The 15,064-nt window shown below is 48.3% G+C and overlaps 3 protein-coding genes across 7 annotated transcripts in view; 2 read left to right on the top strand and 1 right to left on the bottom strand.

Moving 5' to 3' along the window:
* LOC120960997 (zinc finger MIZ domain-containing protein 1) overlaps window positions 1-3,289 on the top strand; it is a 107,435-nt gene extending 104,146 nt beyond the window's left edge. For all 5 annotated transcript variants that reach the window (XM_049607653.1, XM_049607652.1, XM_040384527.2 and 2 more), the window contains one exon: window positions 55-3,289. In XM_049607653.1, coding sequence (XP_049463610.1) covers window positions 55-192 — 138 coding nt within the window. In that variant the 3' untranslated portion in view covers window positions 193-3,289. The remainder of the gene's footprint in view (window positions 1-54) is intronic.
* A 4,863-nt stretch (window positions 3,290-8,152) lies between these two features.
* LOC120952577 (serine protease nudel) lies at window positions 8,153-14,010 on the top strand. Its single transcript, XM_049606343.1, has 12 exons — window positions 8,153-9,227; window positions 9,290-9,623; window positions 9,691-10,972; window positions 11,041-11,210; window positions 11,280-11,393; window positions 11,455-11,629; window positions 11,694-12,305; window positions 12,392-12,561; window positions 12,631-12,954; window positions 13,023-13,152; window positions 13,232-13,447; window positions 13,534-14,010. The coding sequence occupies exons 1-12, from the start codon at window positions 8,154-8,156 to the stop codon at window positions 13,904-13,906; spliced, it is 4,974 nt and encodes a 1,657-aa protein (XP_049462300.1). The 5' UTR covers window position 8,153; the 3' UTR covers window positions 13,907-14,010.
* On the bottom strand, window positions 14,007-15,019 carry LOC120961472 (general odorant-binding protein 67-like). Its single transcript, XM_040385190.2, has 4 exons — window positions 14,900-15,019; window positions 14,649-14,825; window positions 14,309-14,575; window positions 14,007-14,232 (listed from the first exon to the last, which is right to left on the bottom strand). The coding sequence occupies exons 1-4, from the start codon at window positions 14,939-14,941 to the stop codon at window positions 14,122-14,124; spliced, it is 597 nt and encodes a 198-aa protein (XP_040241124.2). The 5' UTR covers window positions 14,942-15,019; the 3' UTR covers window positions 14,007-14,121.
* Window positions 15,020-15,064: the final 45 nt, after the last annotated feature.

The following is a 15,064-nucleotide window of genomic DNA, read 5'->3' on the forward strand; positions in this document are numbered from 1 at the left end:
AAGCGAAGTGTGTCCTGAGACAGGAGACTAATAAGAGTTTTTACACTTCAACAGCTACTACCGGACAACGGCATTGTCGATCCGATGGAATTGCTCTCCTATCTCGATCCGCCGGATCTGAACACGCCCCCGTCAAGCGGTTCCAGCAACAACGCCAACAGCGACGACATTCTGGCCGCACTGTTCGACTAAGTTCGCCCCAATTGACAACACTAAACACAACAAACACACAAACACACACACTAAGGACCATCACAACGTTTTAGAAAGTGGAATTTGAACACACAGAGAGAGAAAGAGGGAAAGAGAGTATGATAAAAGGGGAAAAAAACATTTGAAAATGGGAACAGAAGGAAGAGAGAGAGAGATAGGAAACCATAGAGTTAGCGTAGTCGATAATACAGTACAGACGCGGGCGGGCGGGCATTTTCCGTTTCCTATTTCTTCCCCACCACCACCCTCACTAAATGGGGGCATGTCTCCCCTTACTCTCTGCCCAGCGGCACACACACACAGCGTGTGCGTGTGGGTCGGTCGGTCTTCTGTTGTGCTAGTTCCCGGTTTTGTTGTTTGTTTAATCGTGTAGCGCGGCCTGATAAGAAGGCCCTCCCTTCTCCCCAAGATTTTTTAAGTGGCCAGGGTTTTTAGTTTTAGTATGTACAGCTTTCACCGCGGGGAGAGGGGGGAGAGGAAACCAACAAACTAGCAATTGATTGCAAAACGGGTCTTGCACGAAGACACAAAAAAACACACACACACACACACACAGCATCTATCGTATCAGGTACTCGCATTGTCACGCAGCTGGCCAGCATCGCTTTTCCGTTGGAAGTGTGGGAAGGTTCCACAGGGGAAGGATGTGTGTACGGCTCGTGTCCTTCTAGTGTAGCAAACAAAATGGGGTTTAAAGGGAAGAAGGGAGAGAAGAGAGAGAGCAAGGAAGGGAGATAGAAGGAAAGAGAGAGAGATAAGAGCCGATGGAGGAGAAAATTGCAAGCAAAACCAACACTAACTAACCTTCAAAAAAGAGGTTTCATCACGAGCACGTTGTTCGTTTTTATCCTCGTTTAAGGGAGTTTTTTTGTATGTTTTGTTCCATTAAGTTGTGATTTATTTTAATTCACATCTACTAACTAAAGTCATGCCCTGTTATGGTAGGAACACACACACACCCCAAACAAGCCACACTAACAACACATCGGTGAAGCAAGAACTTAAACTTTCTCAACAAAAACAGTGGGAAACGGGAGTTCTATTGTACAGTTAAATTAATATAAACGCCTCGCCTTTTATGTGTGTGTGTGGCCTTTTATATTTTGGCATTTGTTTTTTTTTTTTTCGGTTAACACTCTCCTTTATGGTTGGTCATGTAATGTAAGAAGAATTATTTATTTACTAGCAATTGTGGTTTGCACCTTCAGCTCGTTAAGTTTTTGCTTGGTTCTCCCTTATATCTCTCTCTCTCTCTGTACGTTTCTCTCTATCACTCTCTTTCTCTAACCTCTTTCTCTCTCTCTTTCTCTCTCTGCATTCTCTAGTACGAGCGCGGTTTATTTATTATTATTTTATTCAACTACCATAACTTATCTCCTGCGCTTTTCTCGTGTATTATATTCTGTTTTCTATTTTGTACTGTAACTAGAGCGAACACAAAACTCCATTAGAACGTAAAGCTACAAATATATAAATATAAATATTATAAAGCAAAACAAATCTGTATGTATGTAATGCCTACCAGCGTCACGTGCGTCACGCCTGCGTGCGTGTTTCGTTTTTTAAGCAAGGAAAAAGGGTTTTCATTCTTGTTTTTTTTTGTTTTATTTAGTTTTCTTCCTACCCCCCGCATTATTACCGTGTGTGCGTGTGTGTGTGTGTGTGTGCTGAATGTAAAACAAGTTTGAGTGGAAACAGAAAGAAAGGAAGTAAGAATGTGGCGCATCCTAGACAAAACCCCTCACACACGATGAAGAGGAGAAGCAAGAACAATGTAAAATGTTTATTTAGGAAAGGCTGGGAAGGCGTTTGTTTAATTGCTAAGCTTTAGATCATAGAGGGGGATGTGAGGGGGAAATAGGGTGGTGTACCGACAGCGACGGTAAAAAATGGAAAAGTGATTGGAAAGTAAGGGAAAAGTGAACGCGTGAAAGTTGGGTTAGAACAGTAAAAAAAAGGGAGGAAAAGTCAAACTAAAAACAGTGTAGAGCAAAAGGATAAGCAAAGAAAGAAGAAAACACACACACACACACACCTACACGAAATGGAATATGTTACATTTAATGATACTAAATTTTAAATACAACATGAAGAAGAAGAAGAAGAAGAAGAAGAAGGATGAGAAGACGAAAAAGAAACAAAACAAACCCAAAAGAAAATTAATCAAAAGTGTACAAAACATGAAAGTAACCTACTATTACTAACGAAAATTCAAGCGTAAGTGAACACAACACAGAAAAGTAGAAGAAGATGAAGAAAAACACACACACACACATACAAACAGAAAAAAAACATACTTTCTCTCACACAGTGACACAAAACCATAATACACATATACACCAATAAAAATGCATTAAAAACAAAACCCAAGCATCTAACTATTAGTGAAAAGAGGTGAGAAAGAGTAAATGAAAAAAACAAAACAAAACAAAAACAAAAACAAAAACAAAATGGCAAAACCCAAATGAGAGGGAAACAAACTTTCCCTACCAAACCCCCACTGCTCCCCATTTACCCATTAGAACTTAACGATACACAGCTTAGCAAATTATTAAAAAGAAAACACACACAAACACACACACATACAAAACTACATTAGAGGAAAAAGTAAACTCATCCAAACTATTGATCGATTTAAATGCAAAATGATCGAAGCAGGCAAGCGAAAACCATCAACAAACTGTGGAGCAGAAGGTGAAGGGGAGGGTACAAAACACAACTAAGCCAACTTGTAACTTTTTCACACTCTACTCCCCCTCTCTAAACTCGCTCCTACTATCTCTGTCTCTCTTGCGTCATTGTGTCATTGTGTACTTTGATAGATTACCACTTCCAAGGAAGAAGAAAAAACAACGGAGCTGGAAATTGAGCTAAAAGAAAGATGAGAAAGAGAACACAATACAGAGTCAACATACAAACACACAGATACAATGATAAACAAAAAACAAAACACAAACACACTTATACACTTGAAATGGATGGAAAGGAAACTTGGACAACCGTGTTGTCCAGCAGGTTCGGGTGATAGGAAGTGATTACTGGCCGTAACAATGGGAGAGAGAGGGAGAGAGAGAGAAGAAAAAACAGCCACAACCACAGACACACAACACACTAATAAATGAATTGAACATAATAATGAAACAAGAGAGAAGAAAAAAAAATACACATATTGAAAAACAAAATACTTTAAACTGCGTGTAACATGTTATTGCTTTCTTTTTTTGTTGGTTTTTAAATTTCTCATATCACAATTTGTCCACTCAATTGCGCTGAGAAGGGATTTTTTTTGTGGGTTCAGGTTCAGGAACTAATATTGAGTTCTTAATGGACCTATAGCTGAACCAATAACAGTACTGGAACTAATCACGAATCACGGATCGGTCCTGGAATTCATACTGAATCCATAAGAATCAAGGGACCGATCACGAACCCATAACGACCCTGGAACTGATGTTGAACGCATACAGGTCCTGGAACTGATACTGAACCTCTACCGTTCTTAGCATTGATAATGATCATATACCGAACCAGGAACTGATACTGAACCCATAACGGTCTTGAAACTAATCTCGAACCCATACCGGACCTTTAACCAATCACGAACCTATATTGGTTCTGGAACTGTTACTGAACCTGCGTCGGAACCTGGAACCTATAACTGATCAAACATCTATACTGATCCTGGAACTGATACTAAACCTATAACGTTTCAAGGACTAATTACGAGCCTTTACCGGTGCTAGAACCGATCAAGAACCTACATCGATCCTGGAACTATTACTAAAGTTACAACGGTGCGGGAACTGATACTGAAGATACTGAACCCATAACGGTCCTGGAACTAATATCCAACCCATACCGGTCTTTTAACCAATCACGAACCTACATTGGTTTTGGAACTGTTACTGAACCTGCAACGGAACCTGGAACCGATTACGAACCCATGCCGCTCCTGAAACTTATCAAGAACCTATACTGTTCCTGGAACTGAAACTAAATCTATAGGAACTAATTACGAGCCTTCACCGGTGCTGGCATCGATCAAGAACCTATATCGATCCTGGAACTATTACTGAAGTAGCAACGATACGGGAACTTTTACTGAAGCCGCAACGGTCCTGGAACCGATCGCAAACCTATACCAGTCCTGGAACTGTTAGTAAACTCATACCGGTCCTGGACCTGATACTGAGAACATACCGGTTCCGAAACAGATGCTGCATCCATAACGGTCCTAGAGCTAATCACAAGCCTTTACCGGTCCTGAAACCAACTACGAACCAATATTCTGGTTCTTGAATTGTTACTGAACCTGCAACGGTCCTGAAACTGATATTGAAACCATACCAGACCTGGAACCGATCACGAACCTTAACCGTACCGTGGAACTAATCACGAATCCATACCGATACAAGAACCGATCACGAACCCATACCGTTCCTCAAACTGATCAAGCACCTATACCAATCCTGGAACTGATACTAATCCCATACCAGTCCAGGAATCGAGCACGAACCCGTTCAACCCGTCTTGGAATCGATACTGATCCTATAACTGTTGCTGAACCCGTACTGGTCCTGGAACAGATTCTGGATCAAAACCGAACCGGAATTAATCCTGAACTTATTCCAGTTCCGGTACGATTCGAACAGTCTTTACCAGTTCCATAACGAATCGAGAACCGTTTAGGGGCCGTTTCCTTTGCAGTAACTGGTTGTATCGAATCCCTTGTTCCCAACAAATGAATAACTAAATTTACCTTCCTCTCCCTTAAACGCTGCTTTAGAGCGAACAAGCGATCAAACATTTTATAGCAACTGTGTGATTTGTTGTGTTGCGCTCCTCCAGCCAACCGTCCAACGGTTCACCCCGGTCCCCAAACACTTGTGCCAAAAAACAGCTGATACAGCTGAAAACCGCCGCCGCGAGCAAAATGCACCGCCACGAAAAAGCCAGCGCGATCGATCACCGGTCAGCAGTAGTGCGGTAGCAGCGGTCGTGGCTGAACATACAGTCCAGCAACAAGCACGGTGCAGTGAAGGCAAAAAGCGGTACGGAAATTGAGTTCACCCGTGTGCCACGCAGTGTAATAAGCAACAATTTGCTTAACAGTTAATATTCAACAATTAGTGGATTTTTAACGATTTTTGGGTGCAATTTCTTCTTCTATCAAACGAAGTCATTTTCACATCAATCAATTCATTAGCGTGAAAAGTGTTCATTACAAGTGATATTATGTGTTAAAGCTGGTCAGTGTCTACTACCTCTACAACACACTCATTCTATCTCTGTGTTGTACAGTACACACAGTAAGCCGTTTCCTTCAATCAAATATGGCGGATCACGATCAAACTGTGCTAGATGGTAAGTGCCAACGACGCATTGCGTGTCCTACATATGGCTGCATGTTTTTACCAACGCTTCGAAAACAAACTGCCAAAGCAATTGATTTAAAAAAAAACACACACACACACACATCAAGCTTTCTTGTCCTCAATTGCTCAGGAGACGGTCCACACGCATAAGCAAAAAATAGAATGCATAAGAAATCTATACATTTTCCCTCCCCTTTGAACGATTTACTTTGAAACTTTCAACATACCCCCAAAATGTGAACAAGTAAACAAACGGACTGCGGTACCATCCACCAGGTGATATGAATGAAAAAGGGAGAGAGAGGGCAACGGGTGGGGAGGTTTGGGCACGCTCGGCCCAAAAGTTTGTCAACAGTGCGTCCAATTACCCGTACGTAAGCGGAACTATCATCGGACCCGCGCCTGTCCCGGTGTATAAACAATTATTGGGCTTTTTAAACCGATTGACATAACATAACCTAGTTCGGGTGGAGGATTGGAGGTCGTGCACGAAACGGGGTCTTACCTTCTTGGCTTTCCTTCCTTTCCAACACTGCAGAAGAGTTGGCAACGACCAACTCGACGAGAATGGAGCAATTGGTGGGTGCTGGCAGGACGAACTGGCTCTGCCTGATGATGACGGCGATCGGTGGAGTGATCGTGATGGCTGCGATCGCGTTCGGTTTCTACCTAACCATACCCGCTTCAGGTACGTGATAGTAGATAAAGAGGTGATCGACTCGTATGTCATTTTTAATACACCTTCCTCCTGTTAGCTCTCTCCCAACAACCATCTAACCTGATTGAGCTAGAACCTATCGAAGTACAAAGCCCCGAAGAGCTGGAAACCATCCGCGAAACGTACTTCAAAGCGGAAGCACATGACATCCTGATGGGATCGCTGGAATTGCTGGAACTGTTAAACGATCTCGATCCACTGCTCCAACGTCACCGCACGCGCCGAGAAGCCTTTGGAGCAGAACCCGTCCCGAACCGTATCTCCCGCGGAGACGATCGTTCCGGTGAGATTACGTACGGTGTGCGAAAGCGCGTACAGCGTGAGTTCGATCTCGGCACAGTGCCGATCGATTATCGTGGCATACTGGTCGGTTCTGAGTCCCCCCGTGCGCCACGTAAGCGACGCCACACCGACATCTCACTCGACGAGCTGGAGCGTGCAAAGCGCAGTGCACAGAAAGACTACCAGCGGCTGGAGAGAGAGTACAACCGGTGTCGGAAGGAAGCACCGAACGGGAAGCTGTGCGATCAGATCTACGAAAAGCTGCAACGTCTGTCGGAGGAGGTGAATGCACGCTTTCTCGAGATGGCGAACCTGCTGCAGGGGTTCAGCGAGATGGGCCCAGCCAAAGAGAAGACGACGCCACAGTATGAGGAGATGTACTACAGTAGTACGGAGCGAAGTACAAGCTACCGGCCGGAGATGCACGCTCCGAAAAACGATCCCAAGATAACGACTGTTGAGCAGCTTGTGAATAAGATGAACATTACACAGGCCATCCCCAAGGAGAAGCTAAGGACGAGTACGGAGGATGAGATGATCACCACCACTCCCTTGCTACCGGTGTTTGATCCGAGCCTGCATAAACCGATCGAGAACAGCTCCATACGGAGTTTGGATGATCTGTTTGATCATATGAGACTGAGCGGAGAGGACGCATCAACCACCGAGTGGACTACAGAGCGGCGTGAGCTGTTTGAGTTCGAAATCGACTCCACCTCCAAGTCTCCTGTCACTGTGAAGCCATCCACCCAACCGACGAGTAAGCGACGAACAACAACCAAGAGCCCACTGCAAGCGGCTCGCAATCTCCACGATGTTGTACATCAACTGCAACTAGCACAGATGCTTCAGCCACACCCCTTCCACGAGGATCTTGTGATGAGTCCACCGGAAAACATCAACGAGTTTGTCATGTCACGATCGCGCAATCGGGAGGAAATGCATCACGACACGACCCCCAGTCCGATGCGTGCCGTCGTCCATCAACAACATCAACATCTGCAGCATCAGACTCAACCTCAATCACCTCACCAACCGTTGGTCGTTGGTCCGAGTGCTCCCTTCCTGAATCTGTGCGATCAACTTCGATCGGCAGCAGGAAACGGCCACCTGAAGCCAACACACCCTGGGGCCACATTCCAACACTCACCAGGCATTCCGATCACGGGTGAAGCAACGAAAGCCTCCTCCCAGATCATTGTCAACTCGGCGTTTGGGGCTGGGTACGTGCCGAATACGGTTTGCTTCTACCAGAACGCACCACCAGTAGGGGCACAACCGACGGCGTACGGCTTTCGTCCTGCCGGTGCCGGTGCTCCTTACGTGTATCCGAACGCGCCGGGGTATCCACCGTACCAGCAACAGCCTTATCATCAACAACACCACCATCATCATCCGGGTGCCGGAGGTAAGCTTCCGTTGAATGATCCCGCGATCGATGCACTCATTCAACCGCGCATTCCCGAAGGTGATTAGTGTGACATCCACACTCTGAAGAGAGAGAGACAGAGAGTTCTTACTGTATTTTTGTGTCTTTTTTCCTTTCCCCTCCAGCTATGATCAACATGCCCGTTAGCATACAGAACCTTCATCAAGCCGGTGCTCGTACCTCGGAGCTGCCGGCCGATCAGAACGGTCCCATCCTCCTCTGCTCCATGATGCAGAACGTGGAGCAACCGACGCGACATCACGCCGGGAATGAAACGCACCCAGAGGACGCCGAAGAAAACCTGGACGAAAATCTAGACACGATGTTTGCGGCGGGACGCTCACTGGCAGCACGGGCCAAGGGACGCCACCACTGCCGACGGGGCTCGGTACCGTGCTTTAGCTCGCATCAGTGCGTCAAACGCAGCAGCTGGTGTGACTCCAAGACGGACTGTATGGATGGTAGTGACGAGAGTGCGTGCTCATGCGTTTCGCGCCTCCCCAAGCGCAAGCTCTGCGATGGTTATGCCGACTGTCCGCTCGGTATGGACGAGATGGGATGCTTTGGGTGTGAAAAGTTCTCCTTCTCCTGCTTCCACACGGAGGCGGAGTACCGTTCGGCTCACCGATCTGGGTCGATGTGCTACAGTCTGCTCGAAAAGTGCGACGGTTTCGATAACTGTCTGAACCGGAAGGATGAACAGGACTGTACGATGTTGGTGCGTGATCTGGGGCACTATTTGGCGTACTCGGTCCCGCACTCTACTGGGGTGCTGCATCGGAACTATCGTGGGAAGTGGTATCCGGTGTGTCATAATCCTACACAGTGGGCAAGGGAAGCTTGCGAGACAGAGCTCGGGCCACTCGATCGTGAGCCACTGTTGAGCCACGGACATGGCAGTCTGCCCGGACCGTACATTAGCCAGCGGGCAAACAGTGCCGTATCGCAGCCCGAGTTTAGTGAAGCTTGTAATGGGGTTTACGTACACGTGAAGTGTCCTGCGGTGCATTGTGGTACGAGTCGGATGCACGAACAGCACGCCGCCCGGATCAATGTGCGGACGAGGCGTGAGGCGAACGAGAGCGAAATTGTGGAGAGTGTGCGCATCGTTGGAGGATCACACGCCGAGCCGGAAGCGTACCCGTTCATCGTTGGTATCTTCCGGGATGGGAAGTATCACTGTGGTGGCAGCATTTACAACGAACATTGGGTAAGAGGAGCAAGAGCTTATTCGCCACAGGCATTAAAACACTGTATGTGTACTTCTTTTAGATCATTTCCGCCGCTCACTGCTGTGACAACTTCGACCAGCACTACTTCGAGGTACGGTCGGGCATGCTGCGCAAGCGGAGCTTTGCGCCGCAGGTTCAAATTACACGCGTCACGCACATGATCGTTCATCACGCGTACAGCTCGTCGTTGATGGCGAACGATATTGCGCTGATGCGGGTAGAGCATCCGTTCCACTACAATCGATGGGTGCGTCCGATCTGTATGCCGGAGCGCCATCGTACCACGGACGATCGGGATTGGATCTGGGGACCAAAGGCCGGCACTGTCTGCACCGCTATTGGATGGGGTGCACTGCGGGAGCGTGGTGGAGCACGTATGTATCATTGGCTGCTAGGAGGACGCACACTTCTTCCCTAATCCAGCGCATTCCTTCTCTTTAGCCGATCATCTGATGCAGGTTTCGGTGCCGATCTTAGGCTACTGCAAGCACAAATCCGATCGTGACAGTCTGCAGATCTGTGCGGCAGAAGAAGACGGCGGTCATGATGCGTGCCAGGGTGATTCCGGTGGACCGTTTGTGTGTCAGAGCAAATCGAACCCGTTCGAGTGGTATCTGGCCGGTGTGGTAAGTCACGGGGAGGGATGTGCGCGTGCACACGAACCCGGTGTCTACACGCGAGTGGCACTGTTTATCGATTGGATTGCGGAGAAGGTAAATGCGCCACTGCCAGTACGTACTGCACGGGCTGACTGTCCCGGGATGCGATGTATCTGGGGTGGAGGGATCTGTCTACCACCGGGCAAGAAGTGTAACGGATACGTTAACTGTCTTGGTGGGGAGGATGAGTCGGGCTGTGGGATGGATCAGATGCTACGATCGATGTCGCAGCGAGGTGAGGAAGAAAGTGAGGAGGACGGTGGTAGTGCCACACAGAGAGCTTCGGATGTTGATACAACGGAAGCTGAGACTACCGTGTTGTTCACATCGGAAGAAACGACGACGTTAAGCGTGCCGGAAGAAGCGAGTGTAGAAGCGCAGGAGAGTATGATCATGACGAACACAGCACAAACGGAACCGATCACTACTACTACAAGTACAGTTGCCACTACCACACCTCAACTTGAGCTATCTACTGCTGAAGAAAGCACAACGGAGGACAGCTCTACCTCTGCAAGTACCTCAGAAGATGCACCTACGGAAGCCTCTACCTCTCCGGAGTCAACCACATTGGAGGTCACAACAGACCTCAGTACAGAGTCAGCTTCCACTACGAATGAGCCAACAACAACCTTCACATCAACAACCGACTCTGCGATCATCTTCCCCATACACGATCACGAACAGGATCGTCCTAAGCAAGGCTTTGAATTCATTGCACCGATCACCTCCTCCACAACGGAAGTCATCTGGAAGGCGCTGGAAAAGGCAGTCAAAGAGGTACGTGGACAGGTACGCACTGGGAATGGCACTTCAGTGGTGAACGCCACAACGGAACCAACGGAAGTGTTCTCTACGGAACTGCCACTGGAAGCCACGTCCGAAGATCCGCTGGAAGATTCTTCCGACCATCCATTCTTGGTGGAGTTGGACGTGATGCAGCAGCAGAAACACAAGCGAGTGGCCCAATTCCGCATGACGGTGCACAATGTGCACACGAACACGAAGGTGCAGACGATGCTGCCGAATGATACGGCACAGTACAGACAGTTTTCCTGCAGGAAGTAAGACTTACGGTGGAGTTAGCTGTTGAAAAAAGACTGTCTAAATTACCTTTGACCTCTTTTTCTAGTATCACCCAGAGGATCAATGTGGCACACCGGTGCGATCGGATCGTAGACTGTGAGGATGGCAGTGATGAGCTGAACTGTACCTGTCGCGACTTCCTGAAGGATAAGTTTGATTTCCTGATCTGCGACGGCAAGACGGACTGTCTCGATCAAACGGATGAGCTGGGTTGTAGTAAGTGATCTTCTACAGTGCAGTAGTGTTGATCAAAACAAGCTAAAACAAGCTCCTTTATCTCCTCAGTGAACTGTCAGGCTGGTCAGTATGCGTGCCGGATCAGCCAGGTTTGCATTCCCGGGGTGCAGGTCTGCAACGGTCATCCAGACTGTCCGATGCATGAAGATGAGCTGGATTGTTGTAAGTATTGCTGTGAACACATTGTTCTGTGAAGTCACACTAACTTTTGATGGTGCTTTAGTGGCTCTAACGGATGGACATCGTGTGTACTTCGACGCAAACAATCTCACCCTCTTCCACAACACGGGCATTGTGACGAAAAACACAAACGGAACCTGGGAGATACTGTGTGGAGCGGTCCTCACGGCAAAGACGGAACATGCTGTGGAGAAGATCTGCTCGTTCTTGGGATTTGCGTAAGCTTTTACCATCTTGAGTGCTCCAGAAACACCTCATTATACACCTTTCGCTTCTTTTTAGTGGTCATCGGAACTACTCACTGCTCTCACTCGCACCGAACGATCTGCCTGTTGGGCTGCTTGCAAATCCAAACAATCTACACTACGTCAACCTTACGCTCCATGCTCCCTGTCAAGCGTTGCGTGTCTCCTGCGTCCAACACATCAACGCTACCGAGCACGACATAGCACACTTTGAGCACAACCACAAGCAAGACCCGGTACAGGTTAACATTCGTCCACTGAACCCGATCAACCGGCCCCATCACATGCCTCAGATCGTGTTCCAGGAGAACGCTCACATCGAGCTGGTGGAAAACTTTGGCGATGATTACGATTGGCCCTGGAATACGAACATCTATCTCGATGGGGTAATGATCTGCAGTGGGCTGATCATCGATGCGAGCTGGATCATTGTGTCGGGGAGCTGTACACGGTTGGTGAACCTGCGGCATCAGTATCTGGCGGTGGTGGCGGGCGGTGCCAAGTCGTACCTACACATTGAAGGGCCGTACGAGCAGGTGGTGCGGGTCGATTGCTATCACTACATACCGGAGGCGGAAACGGTGATGCTGCATCTGGCGACGAAGCTAAGCTTTAGCCGGCACGTGCTGCCGACGTTTGTGCCGGAGAAGTAAGTTCTGTGCTGTGGTGATGCACTCTCTGTCTCTCACCATTGGGTAAAACAGTATTGATGGATTGGGGTTTGTTTGTTTGTAGTGAAAACCTAACGGACAGTGAGTGTCTTGCGGTGGGACAGGATAAGTACGGAAGAACGAAAACGCTGCGGGTGCATCTCAACACCACCAACTGCCCAGGGGAACGGGTGCGATGCTACCATAAGGATCTGAAGCAGCCCTACTACCATCACGAATCTTGTTACACACCAGGTAAGGGGAAGGAGAGAGAATTCTTCAAGAACTCCTACTGATCACTGTCATCTTAATTCTTCCTCACAGAAGCGACACGATCAGGTGTGATCGTGTGCAAAACAAGCCGCTCCGGCTGGTATCCCGTCGGGTTCTACCAGCACAAGCGCGGTCTGTGCGGGTTCAACGAAGTGGTGCGTGTTACAAGCCTGGTAGAATCGTACCACAGGATCCAGAACGTGCTACACAAGGAACAGTGTGGTGATCAGCTGTACGAGGAACCCCACTGCGCAGGAAAGCGTTGTCGCTATGGAAAGTGTGTCGGTGAGAAGTTGCTGTGCGATCGCAAGCCGGACTGTTCCGATGGATCGGATGAGGAACCGGCAATGTGTGCCGCACGCAATCAAACTGGAAGTGAGTAGATAGTGTCAGTGTGCTGTATCTGATCATTACACTGACTCTTTTATGTCCTTTTTTTTAAGATTGTCTGCCACATCAACTACGTTGCGCGAATGAACGGTGTATTGACAAGTCTAGCTTCTGCGATCGCAAGAACGATTGTGGAGACTCGACCGATGAACCGCACGATTGCTCCTGCTACACCTATCTTAAGTAAGATCACTGTAAGATCAGGTCGCGATATGAGGAACCTTACTATTTTTCTCTCTCTCTCTCTCTCTCGTTGTTTTAGAATTACGGACCCGGGTAAGATCTGCGACGGAGTGCGCAACTGTTGGGACAAATCGGACGAAAATCCACGCGTCTGTCGGTGCCACTCGACGAGCTTCCGGTGCGGCGAGTCGGACATCTGCGTGCCGTACGATTTTGTGTGCGACAAGGAACGGGACTGTCCGAATGGGGAGGATGAGCTGTACTGTTACGCACTGCAGCAGAACTCTTATGAAGCGTAAGAATCGCTACTACATTTATAAGTCTTGTTTAATGTCACGTTTGGAGTTAATATCTCTTTTTACTCTTTCATCATTCCCCTAGTGGGTACGGTGAGCTGATGGAGCAAAGCTACGGCATCTGGCACTCAAAGTGCTTCCCCACGACGACCCAGTTCGACGACGAGTACATGAAGCGCATCTGCGAGCAGTTGGGTTACAGTCAGGTGCGCAAAATCTTTGGCCGAGCGATCGTGCAAGGTGCTCGGTTGCGTACTGCCAACCAGACGGAAACGCCCGTTGATAAGCTGCGTCGTTCGGCGACCAAAGCGATCGTGCAGAACAAGTTCTCCAAGGTCGTTATTAACCAGAACCATACGTTTTACATGAAACCGAGCCGGCCCATGTTTAAGGTGATCAACTGGAACTATGAGGACGAGCAGAACTGCCATCGGTTGGAGTTGCTGTGTGCCCCGTGAGGGGTGGTGTCGGAAGGCGTGATGAGATCTTACGAGTACGTTTTTTAGGTAATAAAGTTAGCATCGTAATTTGAATCGGCAAAGAAAAAACGGAGCGATGTCTGCATTGCAATTTAGTTTATTTATTTGAAGAATAACAAAGAGGGGGAGAAATCACACGAACAAACAAAAAGGTAGATAATATTGCAATTAGTGCCATCTCGAGTAGTCTTCGCTTAGTTTCTGGGTCCACGTCCCATCAGCAGGAAGAAGGGACATCCACTGTCCAGCTTGGTCTTGAGCGCCTGACAGTCGCTGCTCTCGGTCCAGGTAGCAGCCGGGCAGCTCTGTGTACGACCAACAACATCAATATGAGTATCTCTCACACATCTTCTTCGCCTCACGGGAGACGCTCTAACTTACCTTAAACAGTGCCGTGTGCAGACAGTTGACGAAACCCTGCGGAATGAAGCTACAGCCAGCACGATCGGGCGAGGAAGATATCGGTGCGACGCTGTACGCCGGATCGTTCTGGATCTGGCGGGCACAGGTATCGACGGCACCGTTCACCAGCGAGCCAAAGTTCGGATCCGCCCCCAGTGTGTTCGCAATCGAACGCTTGATCGCGTCCGTGTTGAGTGCATTGTTCACGAACCCACCGGTTTCCATCATGGCGCACTGGACGATGCACTGCAGGGGATGTACAATACAAAAGGTCAGAGAAGGACGCGAAAGAAAGAAGGTCCTCTTGGGTGTCACTTACACAACCCTCCGTACGGGGAACGCCTGGGGCGGGCATTTGGCCGGGTTTGGGGTTCTCAGCCCGACACTTCTCCATTATTGCATTGTCGATCGGTTTCGGGATCTTGCAGCAATCCTCGGCTGTGACTGCCGTGGGCTGGAAGCAGGACGCATCCGGTGCTGGTGGTTGCGAAGAGACCTAAAGGGCGAGAAAAGGAGAGCTTATACTTCTCCAGAGAGTGAATCTAAGCTGTCTCTCACTGTGTCTCTTACCAAACCAACGATGATCGAGGCTACAAACACAAACGATAGCATGGTTTCGGGATGGACGTTTCGGGCGTTGGGACTAGTTTGAGACTAAAGCAACTACCTCGGCCAATAGAAGCTTCTATTCTGAGTTGTGAACCAATACGACACATTATATATACATGGTTCTCG

The sequence above is a fragment of the Anopheles coluzzii genome, chromosome 2 (assembly GCF_943734685.1).
Source record: "Anopheles coluzzii chromosome 2, AcolN3, whole genome shotgun sequence".
In the NCBI taxonomy this organism is placed as follows: domain Eukaryota; kingdom Metazoa; phylum Arthropoda; class Insecta; order Diptera; family Culicidae; genus Anopheles; species Anopheles coluzzii.